We start from the raw sequence: 16,933 nt of genomic DNA on the forward strand, positions 1-16,933 counted from the left end.
AAGTGATTGCTTTTTTGGGGCAGTAATATCAGTCAAAAAACAATAGTTCACCTTTGGGTCATTTCACAAATATTATGGTTAGTCTCAGTGGTTTCATATAAATACTCATGATATTTTTAAACATCACTATTACACCAAATCTTTATTTCTATGGCAGTATAAATGCTCACCAGTTGTGTGTAGGTGTTTTGTAGACTACTTAATGAAGTCTTTCTTCTCTTAATTTATGCCTACAGCGAAAAAACACAACACCTGTGTATACACCACCAAAACGCAGTAACAAAATGTTATTTGGAATCTGTCATTTACTAAAGAACAGCTCCATCCAGTGGATGAATCAGATCATTTGTGATTTATGTTGCGTGTGTAACACCTCAACTTGTCTATTAATTAGTAGTTTGACTCTAGAACTGTTATCTATCATAAAATATTATTTTAAAAAATGTATACGAAATAAAACAGCTGATGTAAAAAAACTGTTTGGCCTCCTGCTGTTGACAATAAGTAATCTGAACTCTTTTTTCATTCCCTATTTTGTGCCCCACATTACATTAGTACATTATCTACATCGTAAAAACCAAATGAGAAGTATTCATCAATACATTTAATCTATTGGGGTGGCTGTTTTAAATTAATTAAAGAAATTTGGCAGTCATATGTACGTTTTCATATTTTAACACTGCGAACGTGCGAAAAAATATGAAGCAAGCTACGTTACATGCCAAATGGTCAGAGAAAAAGATTTGTACAAGATAAAAGTCCCCTGGATCAGAACCGTACCGATACCGAAAAAATATATTGGAAAGGAAAAGGTTAAATAATTCTGTCTTTATGTGTAAAATTACGCAATAATTAGTTTGTTTAAATGACACCTTAACTAACAAATGAAGCAAAATGATACAGATTTTTATCATTACATATTTACAGCATATATTATAGGAATAATTACACTTTGTAACACACGCTGTTTTTAACTATTTATAGGCTAAAAAAGTAACTATCCAAACCCAGCTGCATAAAAAATATATTATGAATTAATAATCATTTAAAATAAATAGTAAATGAATAATAAATGAAAAGTGTCTATTAAAAGTAAATTCTGCATTCTTTTTTGGGAAAAAATAATCATAATCATAATCAACTTTTAGATACCTTTGTAAAGTATAACGTTACCCTTTTATTTATTATTTTTATTTTTTTTTGGTCCAGAAATGTAATCAAAATTACAGATTGGACTTTGTTTGCTTTTATTCTAACCTGTATTTATGACAAAGACGTCAGTTATGCCTTATTCATTCTATAGCATTGTAAGTGTGCAAAACTTATTTACAATCAAAACAGCATGCCCTTTACATATCTTACAATTTTATACAAATCAATTGTTATTTGTACAACACATGATGGAGACACATAACACACTGAGGTTTCTCGGCCATATTTATGATTCGGACTTCGCAATATTTGTTGCAGGGGTCAAAGAAAGGAGCAACCCCCCCCCCCCCCCCCCCCCCCCGAAAAAAAGGAGAAGTGGGAGAAAGAAAGGTCTAAGTTACTGAGTCAGGAAAAAAGGTGGTCCCAGTCCGAAAACACCGTTTCCAAGCAGGCGGTCTCAGTTTCATAATTTTCTTCTCATATTGCTTCGTCCCTCAAGCGATACAAACACGTTAACAACCATTATTTTTGGACACAAGATATTCATGTTAGCAAAAAACTAAGGAGGTACTATCTTTCTAACAGGATTAAAGTTTTAGAAACACGGTGAAATGAAGAAAAGAGCTGACACTGGAGTGGAGAGGCTGGCGCTGGGAATCTCGCCTTCTTCCTCCCACCACCGCCTGTAAGAAAACCCCTCTTAAGGTCATTTTTAACTCTGTTTGGACTTTAAAAGTTAACGGTTTTGTTTTTAAATGGATACCGTTGTCGTTAAATCTGCAAAATCACGGAAACCCTGGCGTTTAAGTTCGGGTTTTTTGATCCAAGCCTCGAGAAAACAGTTGAATTGTGCTTGACGGGGTTTTTTTTTGTCCTGTTGGGGGGTATGTCCACTATATCGTCCACTTTCATGCATTTTCACGATTTAATAACAAATTTTGTAACATGACTCGCTACGTTGAGGCCTGTAGCGGATAACGGAGATAAGGAGGGTGTTTGAAGTTTGTTTCGAGCGACGAAGAAGTGAACAAGTGTCTCAGTTTGAGTCTTTGTGGGGGGCCAGTGGAATGTTTTTGTGGTAAAGTTCAGTTGTAGGATCGGTCTATAGTTTAACTGTTTAACAATATAAAGTTCTCAACTGATATGCTATGATACTGCTAATATGATTTGTGGTATTACAGTTATTCAGTTTATTACCAGCCTCTCTTTTCTCAGATACAGTTATTACACAGCGCTGTAAATCACATATCATAACATCTCCAATATCACCCTTTCAGACCTTTAGCGATATCTAACGCGGTTAAACGCAATATAACGATTAACGTTACATATACGGTTACCGAAAAATGTTATGCCGCTTATGCCAACAAATGTCCTTAATATCTGTAGGCTACATTGTGTCGACCATTAGTTGGACATCTATCTATCTATCTATCTATCTATCTATCTATCTATCTATCTATCTATCTATCTATCTATCTATCTATCTATCTATCTATCTATCTATCTATCTATCTATCTATCTATCTATCCAGCCGTCCGCACATATGCAATAATAGCAGTAATTAAATTATATTTAATTTATGTTTATTCACTGTTGCTTGCATTTATTAACAACAATATTTGTTTTTATTATACACAGAAATAATAGTTGTTATAATATTGTCTTATCTTTCTATTTATCTATTGCCAGGAGTGTACACATGTGATATTCACTTTCTATTCAAGCTAGCCTATTTAATAACAATTATTCAGTTACATTTATTTTTCTATACACTATTCCTATTTAATACCAAGACAGATTTGTGTTATATTATATAATTGACAGTATATAATTTCAAAAAACGATATTGTTATCAACAGAAACTTTTTATTCTCCAATATCAGCATGAACTGTTTCTGTTCACACTTGATATCAAACATGAGCTGAAATGGAACAGCTCACAAAATACATTATTATATATTTAAAGGAATAGTTCACCCAAAATATACATTCTGTCATTATTTACTCACCCTCGGTTATTACAAACCTGTATGATTTTCTTTCTTCTGCAAAACACAAAGATATTTTGAGGACTGTGGGTAACCAAAGAGTTACTGGTCCCCATTGACTTCCATACTGTGGGGAAAAAATACTATGTAAGAAAAATGGGGACCAGAAACTGTTTGGTTACCCACATTCTTCAAAACATCTTCTTTTGTGTTCAGGAAAAGAAAGAAACTCATACTAGAACAATTTAAGGGTTTGTAAATGTCAATAATGACTATCCCTTTTATATAAATGCGTTATATGCATTGTAGTCTATTCTAAGTAGATTTCTTACAGAATTAAGTATTAAGAAATTAATACTATTTTTTTTTTTCAGATTTACTTTCTTGTGATTGACATTGACTGGATTTCAGGCAATTCTGGATTGTGGTTTGGAGAGGTAACTGATTGTGGGACTGGACGTGTCCCTTTGTGGCATTTTCTGGTGTGGCACTGCACCGTGCACCGATTGGATGTTGCCTGGGAGCTGAGGATGTGCTGCTGGCACCAGGAAGGAAGGATTTTGATGTGATGGGGTGCAGGACGAGCAAAGTCCTCCCAGAGCCACCCGCTGATGTCCAACTTGACTTAGTCAAAAAAGTAGAGCCACATCAGACTGATGTCTATAAAAACTTCATTAAAAGTGATGGCGGCGGGACGAAAACAGGCTCGCCATCCCCTCAGGGTCAAAGCCAGGCTGCTGCGAAGGTGAGCCAGTCCCCTCCTCCAGCTAACAGTCAGACGGAGCCTGCTGACCCACACCGGAAAAAAGTAGCCAAATACAGGGCCAAATTTGACCCTCGAGTGACTGCTAAGTATGATATCAAAGCTTTGATAGGCCGGGGCAGTTTCAGTCGGGTAGTACGAGTGGAACACAGAAGCACACGGCAGCCATATGCCATCAAGATGATCGAGACTCGCTACCGTGAGGGCAGAGAAGTATGTGAATCTGAACTTTGCGTGCTGCGACGGGTGCGCCACACCAACATCATTCAACTGATGGAGGTGTTTGAGACGGCTGAGCGGGTCTACATGGTGATGGAGCTGGCCACCGGCGGAGAACTGTTCGATCGCATCATCGCCCGTGGCTCTTTCACAGAAAGGGATGCCACGCGAGTGCTGCAGATGGTTCTCGATGGGGTGAAGTACCTCCATACGTTGGGCATCACGCACAGGGACCTAAAGCCTGAAAACTTGCTTTACTACCATCCTGGTGCTGATTCCAAGATTATGATCACAGACTTTGGCTTGGCCAGCACACGGAAGAAAGGAGACGAATGCCTGATGAAGACTACCTGTGGAACACCTGAGTACATCGCTCCTGAGATACTCGTGCGAAAGCCGTACACTAATGCAGTAGACATGTGGGCACTGGGAGTCATCTCCTACATACTGCTCAGTGGCACCATGCCTTTTGAGGATGACAATCGCATGCGCCTGTACCGACAGATCCTCAAAGGGAAATACAGCTTCTCCGGGGAGGTAAGAACAGTCTGACCATTTTAACCCTGTGTGCCGGCCTTTTAAAAAATGCGTGTGAATCTCTCTTTATATCAACTTGTTTTCTTTGAATCAGCACAGGTTAGGAACTTATTGGTTGTAGGCTTCATTGATCTGAGCTGATTGCAACTACATTTTTGTGTGGGGGAAATAGTTTTTTTTTTTTGTGGATAATTTTGGCAGTGTTCACTCAAAAACTGAAGCGCTCAGATCCGTGAGGCCTGTGATCAATGACTTCCGAAAAAGAAATACAAAACCTGTGCTTATTAAAAGAAAACAAGTTAATAAAAAGATTCAATCTATTATTTGGTAATAGTATAGCACAGTGGTTCTCAATTCCAGTCCTTGCTTACCACTGCTCTGCACATTTTTTGTGTATCTCTTATCACTTCAGACATTTGTTCTATTTGAATGTTAGTGCCCTGCGAAGTGGTCTTCACAGGATATTCGACCATGATTCCAGTTTGAAGGGAGTGTATATGTTCCATTCAAAGGGCATTAAAGTGTGTGAGATTGAATTTAAATTGTATTTATTTACAGAGGTATATTATTTCACATTTCACACTTCTCCAGTAAGTTTCATCTGTGTGTGAAGGCGCTGCAGGCACTAGTGTAGTGCAAATCTGTGAATGAAGATGCCGAAGAATGTGTGCAGGTAGTAGAGAGCAGTTATCACCGTGTAGGGACCATGTCAAACAGAACACAGTTCACTCATGGAGCTCTCAAATGAGCTGATGATCTGAATCAGGTGTTTTAAAACAAGAGAGACATGCAAAATATGCAGAGCAGTGATACGAGAAGACTGGAATTGAGAACCACTGATATAGGATATTGAGAAATGAATTTTTCGTAGGGGACCGGGAACACAACATGTGTAACAAGGAGGGAAAATAATCTAAAAATCTTTATTTTTTGGGGGTGAGAAGTTATTATAGCCTGTGTGAGCAAAGTAGGTTTTTAGTCCACTACCATTTTGATGATATGCATCTGTTGTACACATTCTACATGTTGCATGAAGAAAATATGCATGCAGAATCTTTAATAATGTTTGTAATCTAAACTGGCAAGCTTCATATAGATAATAATGTACTTATATATTTGAGATCAGTCTCATTAAATGGTAACACTTGTATTATTTAAACTTTATCATGCTTGTGTCTCACACAACACAACTAAAAGCCTTCACGTCTCATAGAGTTAAAGCTTTAAAAACAGCTTTTTACAGAGGTAAAGTTACAGATCTTTCATAGACATTTATACAAATATTCTTTGCGGAGCAGTGGGTCGCCAGGACTGGAATTGAGAACAGCTGCTTTATGATAAGGTTATGTTTGTTCACATAAAGTTAACTACATTTCAACATCAACTAATAATGAAAAGTACGAATATATTGTAAATGTTAATTTTTATATTTAATAATTCATAAAAAAAATAGTTGTATTTGTTAATATTATTTAATGAACCTGAGTTCACATGAACTAACAATTGAACAGTTAACTAACATTAAAAATGTAATTGTGTGGTAATGCATTAACTAATGGGACCTCGCTGTAAAGTGTTACCTTAGTAATGTCTGTTCTTGCACTAGTTATGTAAGAACTGTAGGTGTGAACTATATATATATATATGAGATTTATATGAGCAATGTGGATCATGTATGTACAAAACAAGGGTTGCTGGGAGATTGGAAATGCAGATGTTTTCGATTAGATTTAGAAGCGCAATAAAGCAGATGCTTGATGTTACTTGGTTTTATTAAACCCATCGGTATTTGTATCATGCTATGTTGTTGGGCTCATTAGCATTGTTCTGTACATAATGATTCATTTGTTTTTGGCTGACTGGTTTTGCAAATGAACAAGCTCTTTGGAAATACAGTTGCTTTGTATGTTATGTTGATGTTAATGTGCAGTATTCGTCTTTAAATGTCCTCTGCATGCATTAAAAAGTGCATTAAAATGTGTTATTATTGTTAAACTTTTTTTAGTTTAAAGCTGACGTGTGTAAAATATTTTCTGCTATTCCAGCTTGCTTATATTTGTGCAGAGACAAATAAGAAAGCCATTTGTAGAATGATTTCCCCGAAAAAGTGCAAGCGCTGGGGTCTGTGGCAGTTTTTTTTTTGTTTGAGCGGCCTGGCATAGCAACATTGACTCGACAAATGGTTTGAGTTTGGGGCAGCACTACCTGTTTGTCTGCTGAGTGACAGCTGGGGGTGGAATGTTTACTAGGAAACGTATTTTTGCAGTTTTATTGAGTGCAGACATTCTCAATATTTTTCAATATTTTTCTCAATTTGTTGTTCAGTAACAAAATTTTAAATAGATTTGGTCATATAAAATGTAAAAAAAAGTATAAAATATAAAATAATAATCAAATTGATGTCACTTTTATGAATTAATAAATTTTTTTCATATTGACTGACTTATTATCGTTTATTATTCAGTATCTGTCGGGTCTCTGGGCTAATCACCTGTCTTTTTGGTGTGGGTGTGTGTTGGGATGGTGACAGCTCACCACGTCTGCCTGTTTGTGTTTTCCCCGCCTCCCTTGTTCCCCGTTGTTAACCATAATTGCTCGCCACCTGTTCTCTATGTCCTTCTAATTTTTTCCCCTTTATTATTCCCTGTGTTTCTCTGTCTATTGTCAGACTGTTGTTATTCGTTCCAATAGCTCCGATCATCTAGCAGTTCTTTGTACTCACCCTGTCGTGTCTTGTCCTCAGGCTCCTGTGTGTTTGGCTTATTTCTCTGCTCTAGTTCTTACAAGGCCAGAGCTCCTAGTAGCTTCAGCTGTTCATCCTGTCACTACGAGTGAATCCTGTGAAACGTGACTCATCTGCTGTTCATCCTGTCACTACGAGTGAATCCTGTGAAACGTGACTCATCTGCTGTTCATCCTGTCACTGCGAGTGAAACCTGTGGAGCGTGACTCTTTCTTCTCTGTCTCCGCTTTGTGAATAAAGCCTTGAGTTTACCCGCACCTGAATCCAGCCTGCTTTCTCCTGACAGAACAGTCTGACCATATTATGGATTCAGCGGGATCTGGTCCGCTTCGCGCGGCTCTCGCTCAACAGGGAGTGTTGATCGGGCAGCATGCCACTCAGCTCAACACCACCACACTGGATGTGGAAGTTCTCAGTGCCCGAGTCTCCGAACTCCTCACACGGGTGGACGATCTTCAGCAAGAGGCAACGAGCCGGGGTCCCGTTCCTCACACCGGTATGTCACACGAGTCCGAACCCCATGCCAACAATCCGCCGGTCTACGATGGCGATCCTAACGCCTGTCAAGCGTTTCTCTCCCAATGCTCGCTGGTGTTTTCTCTGCAGCCCCGGCGTTACGCTAATGAAGAGACCAAGGTGGCTTACGTCCTTACACTCCTCTCGGGCCGTGCCCGCGAATGGGGTATCGCCGTTTGGAGATCGCGGGCTCCCTGTTGTGCCACTTTCGCGGTTTTCAGTCAAGAGATGGCCAAATTGTTTGATCGCTCTGCTCAGGGTGACGAGGCGGCGGCCCAGTTATCACGACTGTCTCAGGGGAGGAGCTCCGTGACTGACTATGCTATCCAGTTCCAGACTTTAGCTGCGGCATGCGGCTGGAATGAGAGCGCGCTGCGCGCTCGTTTTCTTGAGGGGTTGGATTTCGCCATTTCGGATGAGCTCGCGGCCATAGAGCTCCTGCGGGAATTGGATAGGCTCATTAGTCTCGCGCTCCGCATTGAGGGTCGTCTCAGCCGGCGCCGCAAACAACGGCAAACACCCGCCCCGTGGCGCCACCTAGAGTTCTCTTCAGCCAGTTTAGTCAGCCGACAGCCCTCGGAGGAGGAGCCCATGCAGTTGGGTCGTCTACGGCTTACACCACGGCAGAAGCAGGAGCGTCTGTGTGCCTCAGGAGGATCCCTCTGACCTGACTGGTGTTCCGGCGGAGTACCATGATCTTCGGGCGGTCTTCAGTAGGGCCCGGGCCACCTCGCTACCTCCGCATCGCCCCTACGACTGTGCCATTGATCTCCTCCCGGGCTCTTCTCCGCCTAAGGGTCGTTTATATTCCCTTTCAGGTCCAGAGAGAGAGGCCATGGACAAGGACATACGTGAGTCACTTCAGGCTGGGCTCATCCGCCATTCCTCCTCTCCCGCTGGTGCAGGGTTTTTCTTTGTTCAGAAGAAGGACAGCTCCCTGCGCCCTTGTATTGATTACAGAGGTTTGAATGACATTGCTATCAAGAACAGGTACCCCCTACCTTTAATGTCTTCTGCTTTTGAATTGTTACAGGGAGCTCGGGTCTTCACCAAGTTAGACCTGCGCAACGCCTACCACTTGGTGCGCATTCGGGAGGGGGATGAGTGGAAGACGGCATTTAACACCCCTTCGGGACACTACGAGTACTTGGTTCTTCCGTTTGGTCTGACCAATGCTCCAGCCGTTTTCCAGGGACTCGTCAACAGCGTGTTGGGTGACATGATTAATCAATTTGTCTTTGTGTATTTGGATGATATTTTGATTTTTTCTTCTTCTCTCCAATTACACACCCAGCATGTCAGACGGGTTCTCCAGCGGTTACTAGAGAACCAGTTGTTTGTCAAGGCGGAGAAGTGCGAATTCCACGCTGAGTCTGTTACGTTCCTTGGCCATATTATTTCTACGGAGGGGATCAAGCCTGATCCCGCTAAGATTGAAGCTGTTGCCCAGTGGCCGGTCCCTGACTCCCGGAAGGCTCTGCAGCGTTTCCTGGGTTTTGCCAACTTCTACCGGCGTTACATCCGGAATTTTGGTCAGATCGCTGCACCGCTGACAGCCTTAACCTCCACTAAGGTGTCTTTCAGGTGGAACCGGGAAGCGCAGGTAGCCTTTGACATTTTAAAGTCCCGTTTTGTCTCTGCACCTATTCTGATGGTTCCAGATCCGGAGGCCCAGTTCATTGTCGAGGTTGATGCTTCTGACGTTGGGGTTGGCGCAGTTCTATCTCAGCGTTCCCTCCATGATGGGAAGGTTCATCCTTGTGCATTCTTCTCTCGTCGTCTCAGCCCTGCAGAACGTAACTATGACATCGGCAACAGAGAGCTGCTGGCGGTACGATTGGCCTTGGGTGAGTGGCGTCATTGGTTGGAGGGGTCAGCGCAGCCCTTCTTGGTCTGGACGGATCACAAGAACCTTGAATACATCCGTTCGGCCAAGAGGCTGAGCTCGCGTCAGGCCCGCTGGGCGCTCTTCTTTGCCAGATTCAATTTCACCCTCTCGTACCGGCCGGGATCAAAGAACACCAAGCCTGATGCCCTCTCTCGCCTGTTCGGTGCTCCGGGGGGGGAGTTTGCGGCCGAGGCCATCCTTCCTGAGGGGGTGGTGGTCGGGGCTCTTTCGTGGGGTATCGAGCAGCGAGTTGAGGAGGCCGGTCGAGGGGTGCAGGTGCCGGGAGGGTGTCCGGCGGGCAGGTTGCTGGTGCCGGCTGCGCTGCGCTCTGAGGTCCTTGAGTGGGGTCACTCATCCAGGTTAGTCTGCCATCCAGGTATTCGGAGAACGTTGTCTGCCATCCGACAGCGTTTTTGGTGGCCTACTATGGCCGCAGATGTTAGACAGTTTGTGTTGGCCTGCCCCCCATGTGCCCAAAGTAAGCCTGTCAATCGCCCTCCTGATGGTCTACTGCATCCTCTCCCTATCCCTTCCCGTCCTTGGTCACACATTGCCCTTGATTTCGTCTCTGGGCTTCCTCCGTCGAAGGGAAACACTGTAATTCTCACGGTGGTGGATCGCTTTTCCAAAGCGGTTCATTTTATTCCCCTGCCCAAGCTACCCTCCGCCCGGGAGACCGCCCAACTGGTGGTGGATCACGTCTTCCGTCTCCACGGGTTACCGGTGGATGTGGTTTCTGATAGGGGTCCCCAGTTCGTCTCCCGGTTCTGGAGGGAATTTTGTAGACAGATTGGGGCCTCTGCTAGTCTGTCATCTGGTTTTCATCCTCAGACCAATGGGCAGTGTGAGCGGGCCAACCAGGATCTAGGAAGAATGCTCCGCTGTCTAGCATCCAACAATCCGAGTTCCTGGTGTCAGCAGCTCTCCTGGGCAGAATACGCCCACAACACCCTTCCTGCGGCCGCGTCAGGTATGTCCCCTTTTGAGTGTGCTCTTGGTTATAATCCACCTCTGTTCCCATCACAGGAACCCGACGCAGCGGTTCCATCCGCCCTGGCTTTCGTCCAGCGCTGCCGTCGCACCTGGGAGAGAGTCAGGAGGATTTTGGTCCAAGCCTCTGACAGAACCAAGGCTGCAGCTGATCATCGCCGGTCCTCTCCTCCTACCTATGTGTGTGGTCAACGGGTTTGGCTCTCTACCAAGGATCTGCCTCTCCGGGCGCCTTCTCGTAAGCTGGCACCCAGATTCATTGGGCCTTTCCGCATCACCAAGGTGGTTAGTCCGGTGGCGATCAGGCTCAAGCTCCCTCCTACTCTTGGTCGGGTTCACCCGGTGTTTCATGTTTCCAGGGTCAAGCCTGTGTTCTCTTCCCCCCTTAATCCTGCTTGCAATCGCCCCACCCCCCCACCCCCTCGTCTTGTGGATGGATCTCCTACCTATACGGTTAAGAGATTACTCGATGAGCGGCGCCGCGGCAGGGGGTTTCAGTATCTTGTGGACTGGGAGGGGTATGGTCCAGAGGAGAGGTGTTGGGTGCCGTCCCGGGACATTCTGGACCGTTCGTTGATTGAGGACTTCCGGCGGCATCGAGGTAGGCCCCTTCCTAGAGCGCCAGGTGACGCTCCTGGGAGGGGGGGTACTGTCGGGTCTCTGGGCTAATCACCTGTCTTTTTGGTGTGGGTGTGTGTTGGGATGGTGACAGCTCACCACGTCTGCCTGTTTGTGTTTTCCCCGCCTCCCTTGTTCCCCGTTGTTAACCATAATTGCTCGCCACCTGTTCTCTATGTCCTTCTAATTTTTTCCCCTTTATTATTCCCTGTGTTTCTCTGTCTATTGTCAGACTGTTGTTATTCGTTCCAATAGCTCCGATCATCTAGCAGTTCTTTGTACTCACCCTGTCGTGTCTTGTCCTCAGGCTCCTGTGTGTTTGGCTTATTTCTCTGCTCTAGTTCTTACAAGGCCAGAGCTCCTAGTAGCTTCAGCTGTTCATCCTGTCACTACGAGTGAATCCTGTGAAACGTGACTCATCTGCTGTTCATCCTGTCACTGCGAGTGAAACCTGTGGAGCGTGACTCTTTCTTCTCTGTCTCCGCTTTGTGAATAAAGCCTTGAGTTTACCCGCACCTGAATCCAGCCTGCTTTCTCCTGACAGTATCTTTACTAGACTCTCTTTTTGCTTATTCCACAGGAACAGGGATTACTTAACGTTTTTATTAGCCAAACCCCTTGGACCTAAAATGTTTGCCCCCTGAGGTTTTCATTTAATATTCCTTAATTTAACCACACATTCATTGTTGACGGTTCTATTATTTTGGTTAATGATATATATGTATATATATATGTTTATGTATCACAGCTGTACAGTGTACAGTCCAGTAGTTTCATGTGTCCGACCCTCAATGGGTGACTCCAGGAAAAATGTTTTTTTTTTAGTGTTACTTTAAAGCATAATATTATTGATTTCTTACAGATAGAAAGTGTAGAACAATGACGGCAAAACTGTATCACTGAAATTAGAAATACAAAAAAGAAATCCACTCCTTTGTTCTACAGTACATTCCAAAGTCTAGCATCTCTTCAACATATTTTATTCATTTGTGCTGATTTAAGTTATCCTAGGAAATAATATTACTCTGCAAACATGTCTGAAGAAAATTAAGCTTAAAGCAAACTTTATAAAACATTGTATCGATTTTTTAAATGTTCTATTATAGTATTTCAACTTGTTATAAAAATTGCCATGGAAGCAGGCATGGCATTCAAATCTTTCTTTGCGTTAAGATCTTGGCACTGCATGACATATATTAATGTGTCTGTGTCTGGAGACAAAAACTTTATGGCATGTAGTCCATACCTATTAATTTTAAGGCCATCTATATGCTTTTGATAAAATTAGCCAATAGCAAATATTTGCAGTCTTTCTTTCTGGTAAAAAAAAAAATGAATAAAATACTTCTTCATTCTGCGCTACTCAAGCTTTTGCCCAATCAAATCCTCTCTAGAAGAAGAACAACAGTGCCACACTGAAAATATCTGTCAACTGCTACTGTACAGCAACTTGAGGTCATGAGACTTTTACCCAGTTCATTCAGAACTGCATTCCTTAATAATAATAAAATAATATTCCCTACAAAGCACCATCTCAAAGGCAAAAAACAACAGGCTACGAAAGTCCTGCCACTGTCTGTCTGTCTGTTAGTGTGTTCTGTTTCTATTCATCACAAAGTGCTTTTCAAACACTTGAAACCTTTGCCAACCGTTTTGTCTTTGACCTTGGGTTTCTGAATGTGTTTATTTGCTTGCCTCTATGTATTGTGTTTTGTGTGTATTTGCATGCATGTTCTTGTGTGATTGCGTGAGCATGTAATTTGGAGTGTGTGTGTGTATGTTTGTGTTAGCTGGACAATATCCAGCGCAGTCCTGCCATCATGTCTTATCCCGCAGTAACCCCCTGCATGAGCGTGTGATGTAAGGCCGCAGAGTTCCTGCCAGAGAGTGTGCGTCAGGGCCTCTCTGTTGTTGTGAGTCATAGACAAGATGAATGTGGGCTTTGCAGGGAAAAGCCCTGGAGGAGTCATGCTAACCAACAAAAACGAGCGATGTTTTGTTTTCTCTCTTGCTTATAGAGCTGCTAGTGCTTGACCAGTTGTCATAACATACCAGGACCTGCACGGTCAGTCTAAAGATGTATCGGAAGAGTGAAAAATTAACTTAAAGTACCTAGTTTGTACATTTTGATTTGCAGAAACCTTCGTGTTGATCTAGCCAGTCCTGGCACAGGTGATACAGTTCAGGAAGTGTGCTTTGCTTTCTCTTTCATTGAACTGGAATTATGCTCCTCAATACTGACTATTGCTATAATTGACTGGTCTTTGTTTGTTTCTTTCTTATTGACATCTGAGTATTTCCAGACAACATAAATAAAAAGCTGGTTACACATCATAACATTAGCAAAGGTCCAATCTGGGCATAAATGGGTATCCAAAAATATGCATCTATTATAAAATACAGAAATCAACTATATTTATTATATTGTATTTCATCGTATTGTATTGTATTGTACAGTATTATGTTATTGTTCAAAGGTTTGGGGGTCCCTGCAATGCTTTTATTCTGCAAGAACACATTAAATTGATCAAAAGTGACAGTAAAGACATTTATAATGTTATGAACCGTGAATCCAGATTTTCTTTTCAGGGTTATTTCACGAAATAGAAAGTTAAAAAATCAGTGTTTATTGAACTTTCTATTAATCAAAGAATCCTGAAAAATATCAATAATCACAATTTCCACACAATGTTAGAATCAGAATCATAAATTAATATTAATAGATAACAATAAGAAGAAAATGTCTTTTGAGCACCAGATCAGTGTTAGAATGGTGAAGGATCGTGTGATACTAAAGACTGAAGTAATGGCTAGTGAAAATCTAGCTTTGCCATCACAAGGAATAAATTACATTTTAAAATCTATTCAAATAGAAATTGTACAATATTACAGTATTACTGTTTTTTTCTGTATTTCTGATTAACTAAATGCAGCCATGGTGAGCTTAAAAGGTCACCCTGGTGTGCTTTCTTTTATTTAAAACGTTTGAATGATAGTTTATATATATAAACTGTATATATTATTAGCTGGGTTTGTAATATGTTGTCATGTACAGTATACAGAAGTGCTGCAACTTTTGAACTTTTGGTCACTGTATAGAATCTTTTGGCAATGTCTGAATAACTTGAAGCTATTTTCTGTTCTCTTCTGTTTTCTGACAGCCATGGCCAAGTGTTTCCAATCTTGCGAAGGACTTCATTGACCGTGTCCTTACAGTGGATCACACTGAGCGTCTGACTGCGGGCCAGGCACTTAAACATCCTTGGATTGTCAGCATGGCTGCTTCCTCCTCCATGAAGAACCTGCAGCGGTCCATTTCCCAGAACCTCCTGAAGAGAGCATCATCACGCTGCCACAGCACCAAATCAGCACAGTCCACTCGCTCCAGCCGCTCCACGAAGTCCAGCAAGGCACGACGTGTTCGTGAGAAGGAGCTGCGGGAACTTAATCGCCGTTACCAGCAGCAGTGCAGCAGTTGAGAGCGACGTGACAAACAAGACTGTGAGACAAGACTTTGTGTACCTTACGAAAAAACATCGGAACAGATGCAGGAACGGAGCAGAGCAACATTGTGCCTCAACTTAGATTGTCAACTTCCTGCTCCATCACCACAGAGCCAATTAGCAGAAAACCTCCTTCTAAACTTTCATTCATTTTCTATTTTTCTGCTGTTTCTCTCTTGTTTATTACCTTTTATGTGATTGTTTTATTTATTTATTGTTGATGTATTTTCCTTGGAAATGATCTCATTCAGCCTTTTACCTGATTGTATCTGTTGAACAGAAATTTAACAGAAGTTGCTGGAAGGATTAAGAAAGAATACACCTTCCTGATTTTTGCTGTGAATTATTTTTTATGGTACCCACTGGAAGACTGCTCTTCTAATGGGGGAAACGTGCTGTTTATTCATTATTAGCAACAAATCACATCAACATGTGATAGTTTATTGTGCCTTAATATCACTTTGAACATGATGGAAAGGTAAGAATCAAATAGTTGGTAATTGCTTTGGAAGTAACCACGTATATATCACATTTGCAAAGATACACACATTGTAAACTCTTAATATTGTGGGTGTTTAGTTATGAGCATTAAAGGGGTAGTTCACACAAATATGAAAATTCTGTCTTCGTTTATTCACGAAAAGAGAAGAAAATAAGATATTTTGAAGAACTGTTTTTGTCCATACAATGAGTCCAAGTCAGTGGGGTCCAAAACAATAGTAAACTTCACTGACTTTAATTGTATGGCCAAAAAAATAACAAAAAAAAAAAAAAACCTTTTCATAATTTTCTTTCATAGTCTGCAGGAATCAATAAGTCATATAGGTTTAGAAATGACATGAGGGTATGAAAGCTTGTTTAAAAAAAAAAATGTATTGCATTTTTTTTGTCTTACAATTTGGTCTTTTTTATACACTCAGAATTACAAGATAAAAGAAAAAAAGCCACTGTGAGATAAAAAGTTGCAAATTACGACTTTTTTGTCTGAAATGCAAGTATATATCTTTCTATAACATTTTTGGAATTATGAGATATAAACTCAGAATTGCAAGAAAAAAGTAACAATTCTGTAGCAGAAACAGGCTGTCGTATGAGGGTGATAAGAAAATGACAGAATTCTCATTTTTGGATGAACAATACCTTTAAGTTGGTCCAGAAGTATCAAAGAGCTCTATGTTGCCCAATATCTGTTGTGTATCCTGAATGGGAAAAAAGCCTTTAGCAACCCTACTAATTTGGGTTTAAATCTTTAGATTTGGTCAGTGAACAAACCTGCCGTGATTCTTGACTTCTACTCTTGGATCAGTACTAACTGATATTGATTGCTCTCTCAGTATGGGCGGCAAGAATCGGGAAGCCTTGATTCAGAATCGGTTACTTTCTCTGTCACCAGCTGTTGTGCCTTGAGCAAGGCACTGAACCACCATGAAGGACTTTTGGCAGCCTTTTCACTCTCACCCCCTCTTTCAGAAACCAGTAGAGATGTGCCAGAGAAATTCCTGTGTGCCTGTATTAACAAGGAACATTTGGTCAGATCTCAAACATGATTCTTCATGAATATAATTACTGGTAAAACTGTAATGATATGAAGACTTCTCAAAATATGTTCTTAAATCTATTTTATTCTATTCTTTTTTATAAAATCTTATATCAAAATTATGGAGAAAAGGAATTTGTGTATTTGGCGTGTGATTCGTTTCACAGCAAGTGCCTTGAATTCGTTTTACAAATTGCAACATCACATTGGTTAAAGTATTTAAGTGCAGAAATATTCATTTTTGGTTTCTTCCACATTCTCTTACTTTTAAGCTTGTTAGGAAACTTTAGAAAAATATTTTTTCCTTCATTTGGGTTATATTTATTGGATATATTCTACAGTTTTTCAACCAGCTTAATATGTTGGGTTCTTTTGTATGAGTATAACTTAAATAGTACTAGAGATTTAAATCAGTAAAAGTTGCTGGAGGGTTCATATGAGAGTATTAAGGCTGTCATACATTACTGGTTCATTT

General features: G+C 41.3%; 1 protein-coding gene across 2 annotated transcripts; it reads left to right on the plus strand.

Moving 5' to 3' along the window:
- The first annotated feature begins 1,549 nt into the window (after positions 1 to 1,549).
- On the plus strand, positions 1,550 to 15,682 carry LOC132156128 (serine/threonine-protein kinase H1 homolog). 2 transcript variants are annotated; one of them, XM_059565002.1, is made up of 3 exons: positions 1,550 to 1,857; positions 3,519 to 4,663; positions 14,580 to 15,682. In XM_059565002.1, exons 2-3 carry the CDS (start codon positions 3,713 to 3,715, stop codon positions 14,895 to 14,897), a joined length of 1,269 nt encoding a protein of 422 aa, XP_059420985.1. In that variant the 5' UTR covers positions 1,550 to 1,857; positions 3,519 to 3,712; the 3' UTR covers positions 14,898 to 15,682. The 2 variants fall into 2 exon arrangements, with proteins under 2 accessions (XP_059420985.1, XP_059420984.1); XM_059565001.1 differs by having other exon boundaries at positions 1,550 to 1,837.
- Positions 15,683 to 16,933: the final 1,251 nt, after the last annotated feature.

This window comes from Carassius carassius, chromosome 13 (genome assembly GCF_963082965.1).
Source record: "Carassius carassius chromosome 13, fCarCar2.1, whole genome shotgun sequence".
Lineage (NCBI taxonomy): Eukaryota > Metazoa > Chordata > Actinopteri > Cypriniformes > Cyprinidae > Carassius > Carassius carassius.

Coding starts and splice junctions, on each gene's coding strand:
- LOC132156128 (XM_059565002.1), top strand. CDS start 3,713: ATGGGGTGCAGGACGAGCAAAGTCCTCCCAGAGCCACCCGCTGATGTC. Junction 4,664..14,579: donor AATACAGCTTCTCCGGGGAG/GTAAGAACAGTC, acceptor GTTTTCTGACAG/CCATGGCCAAGTGTTTCCAA.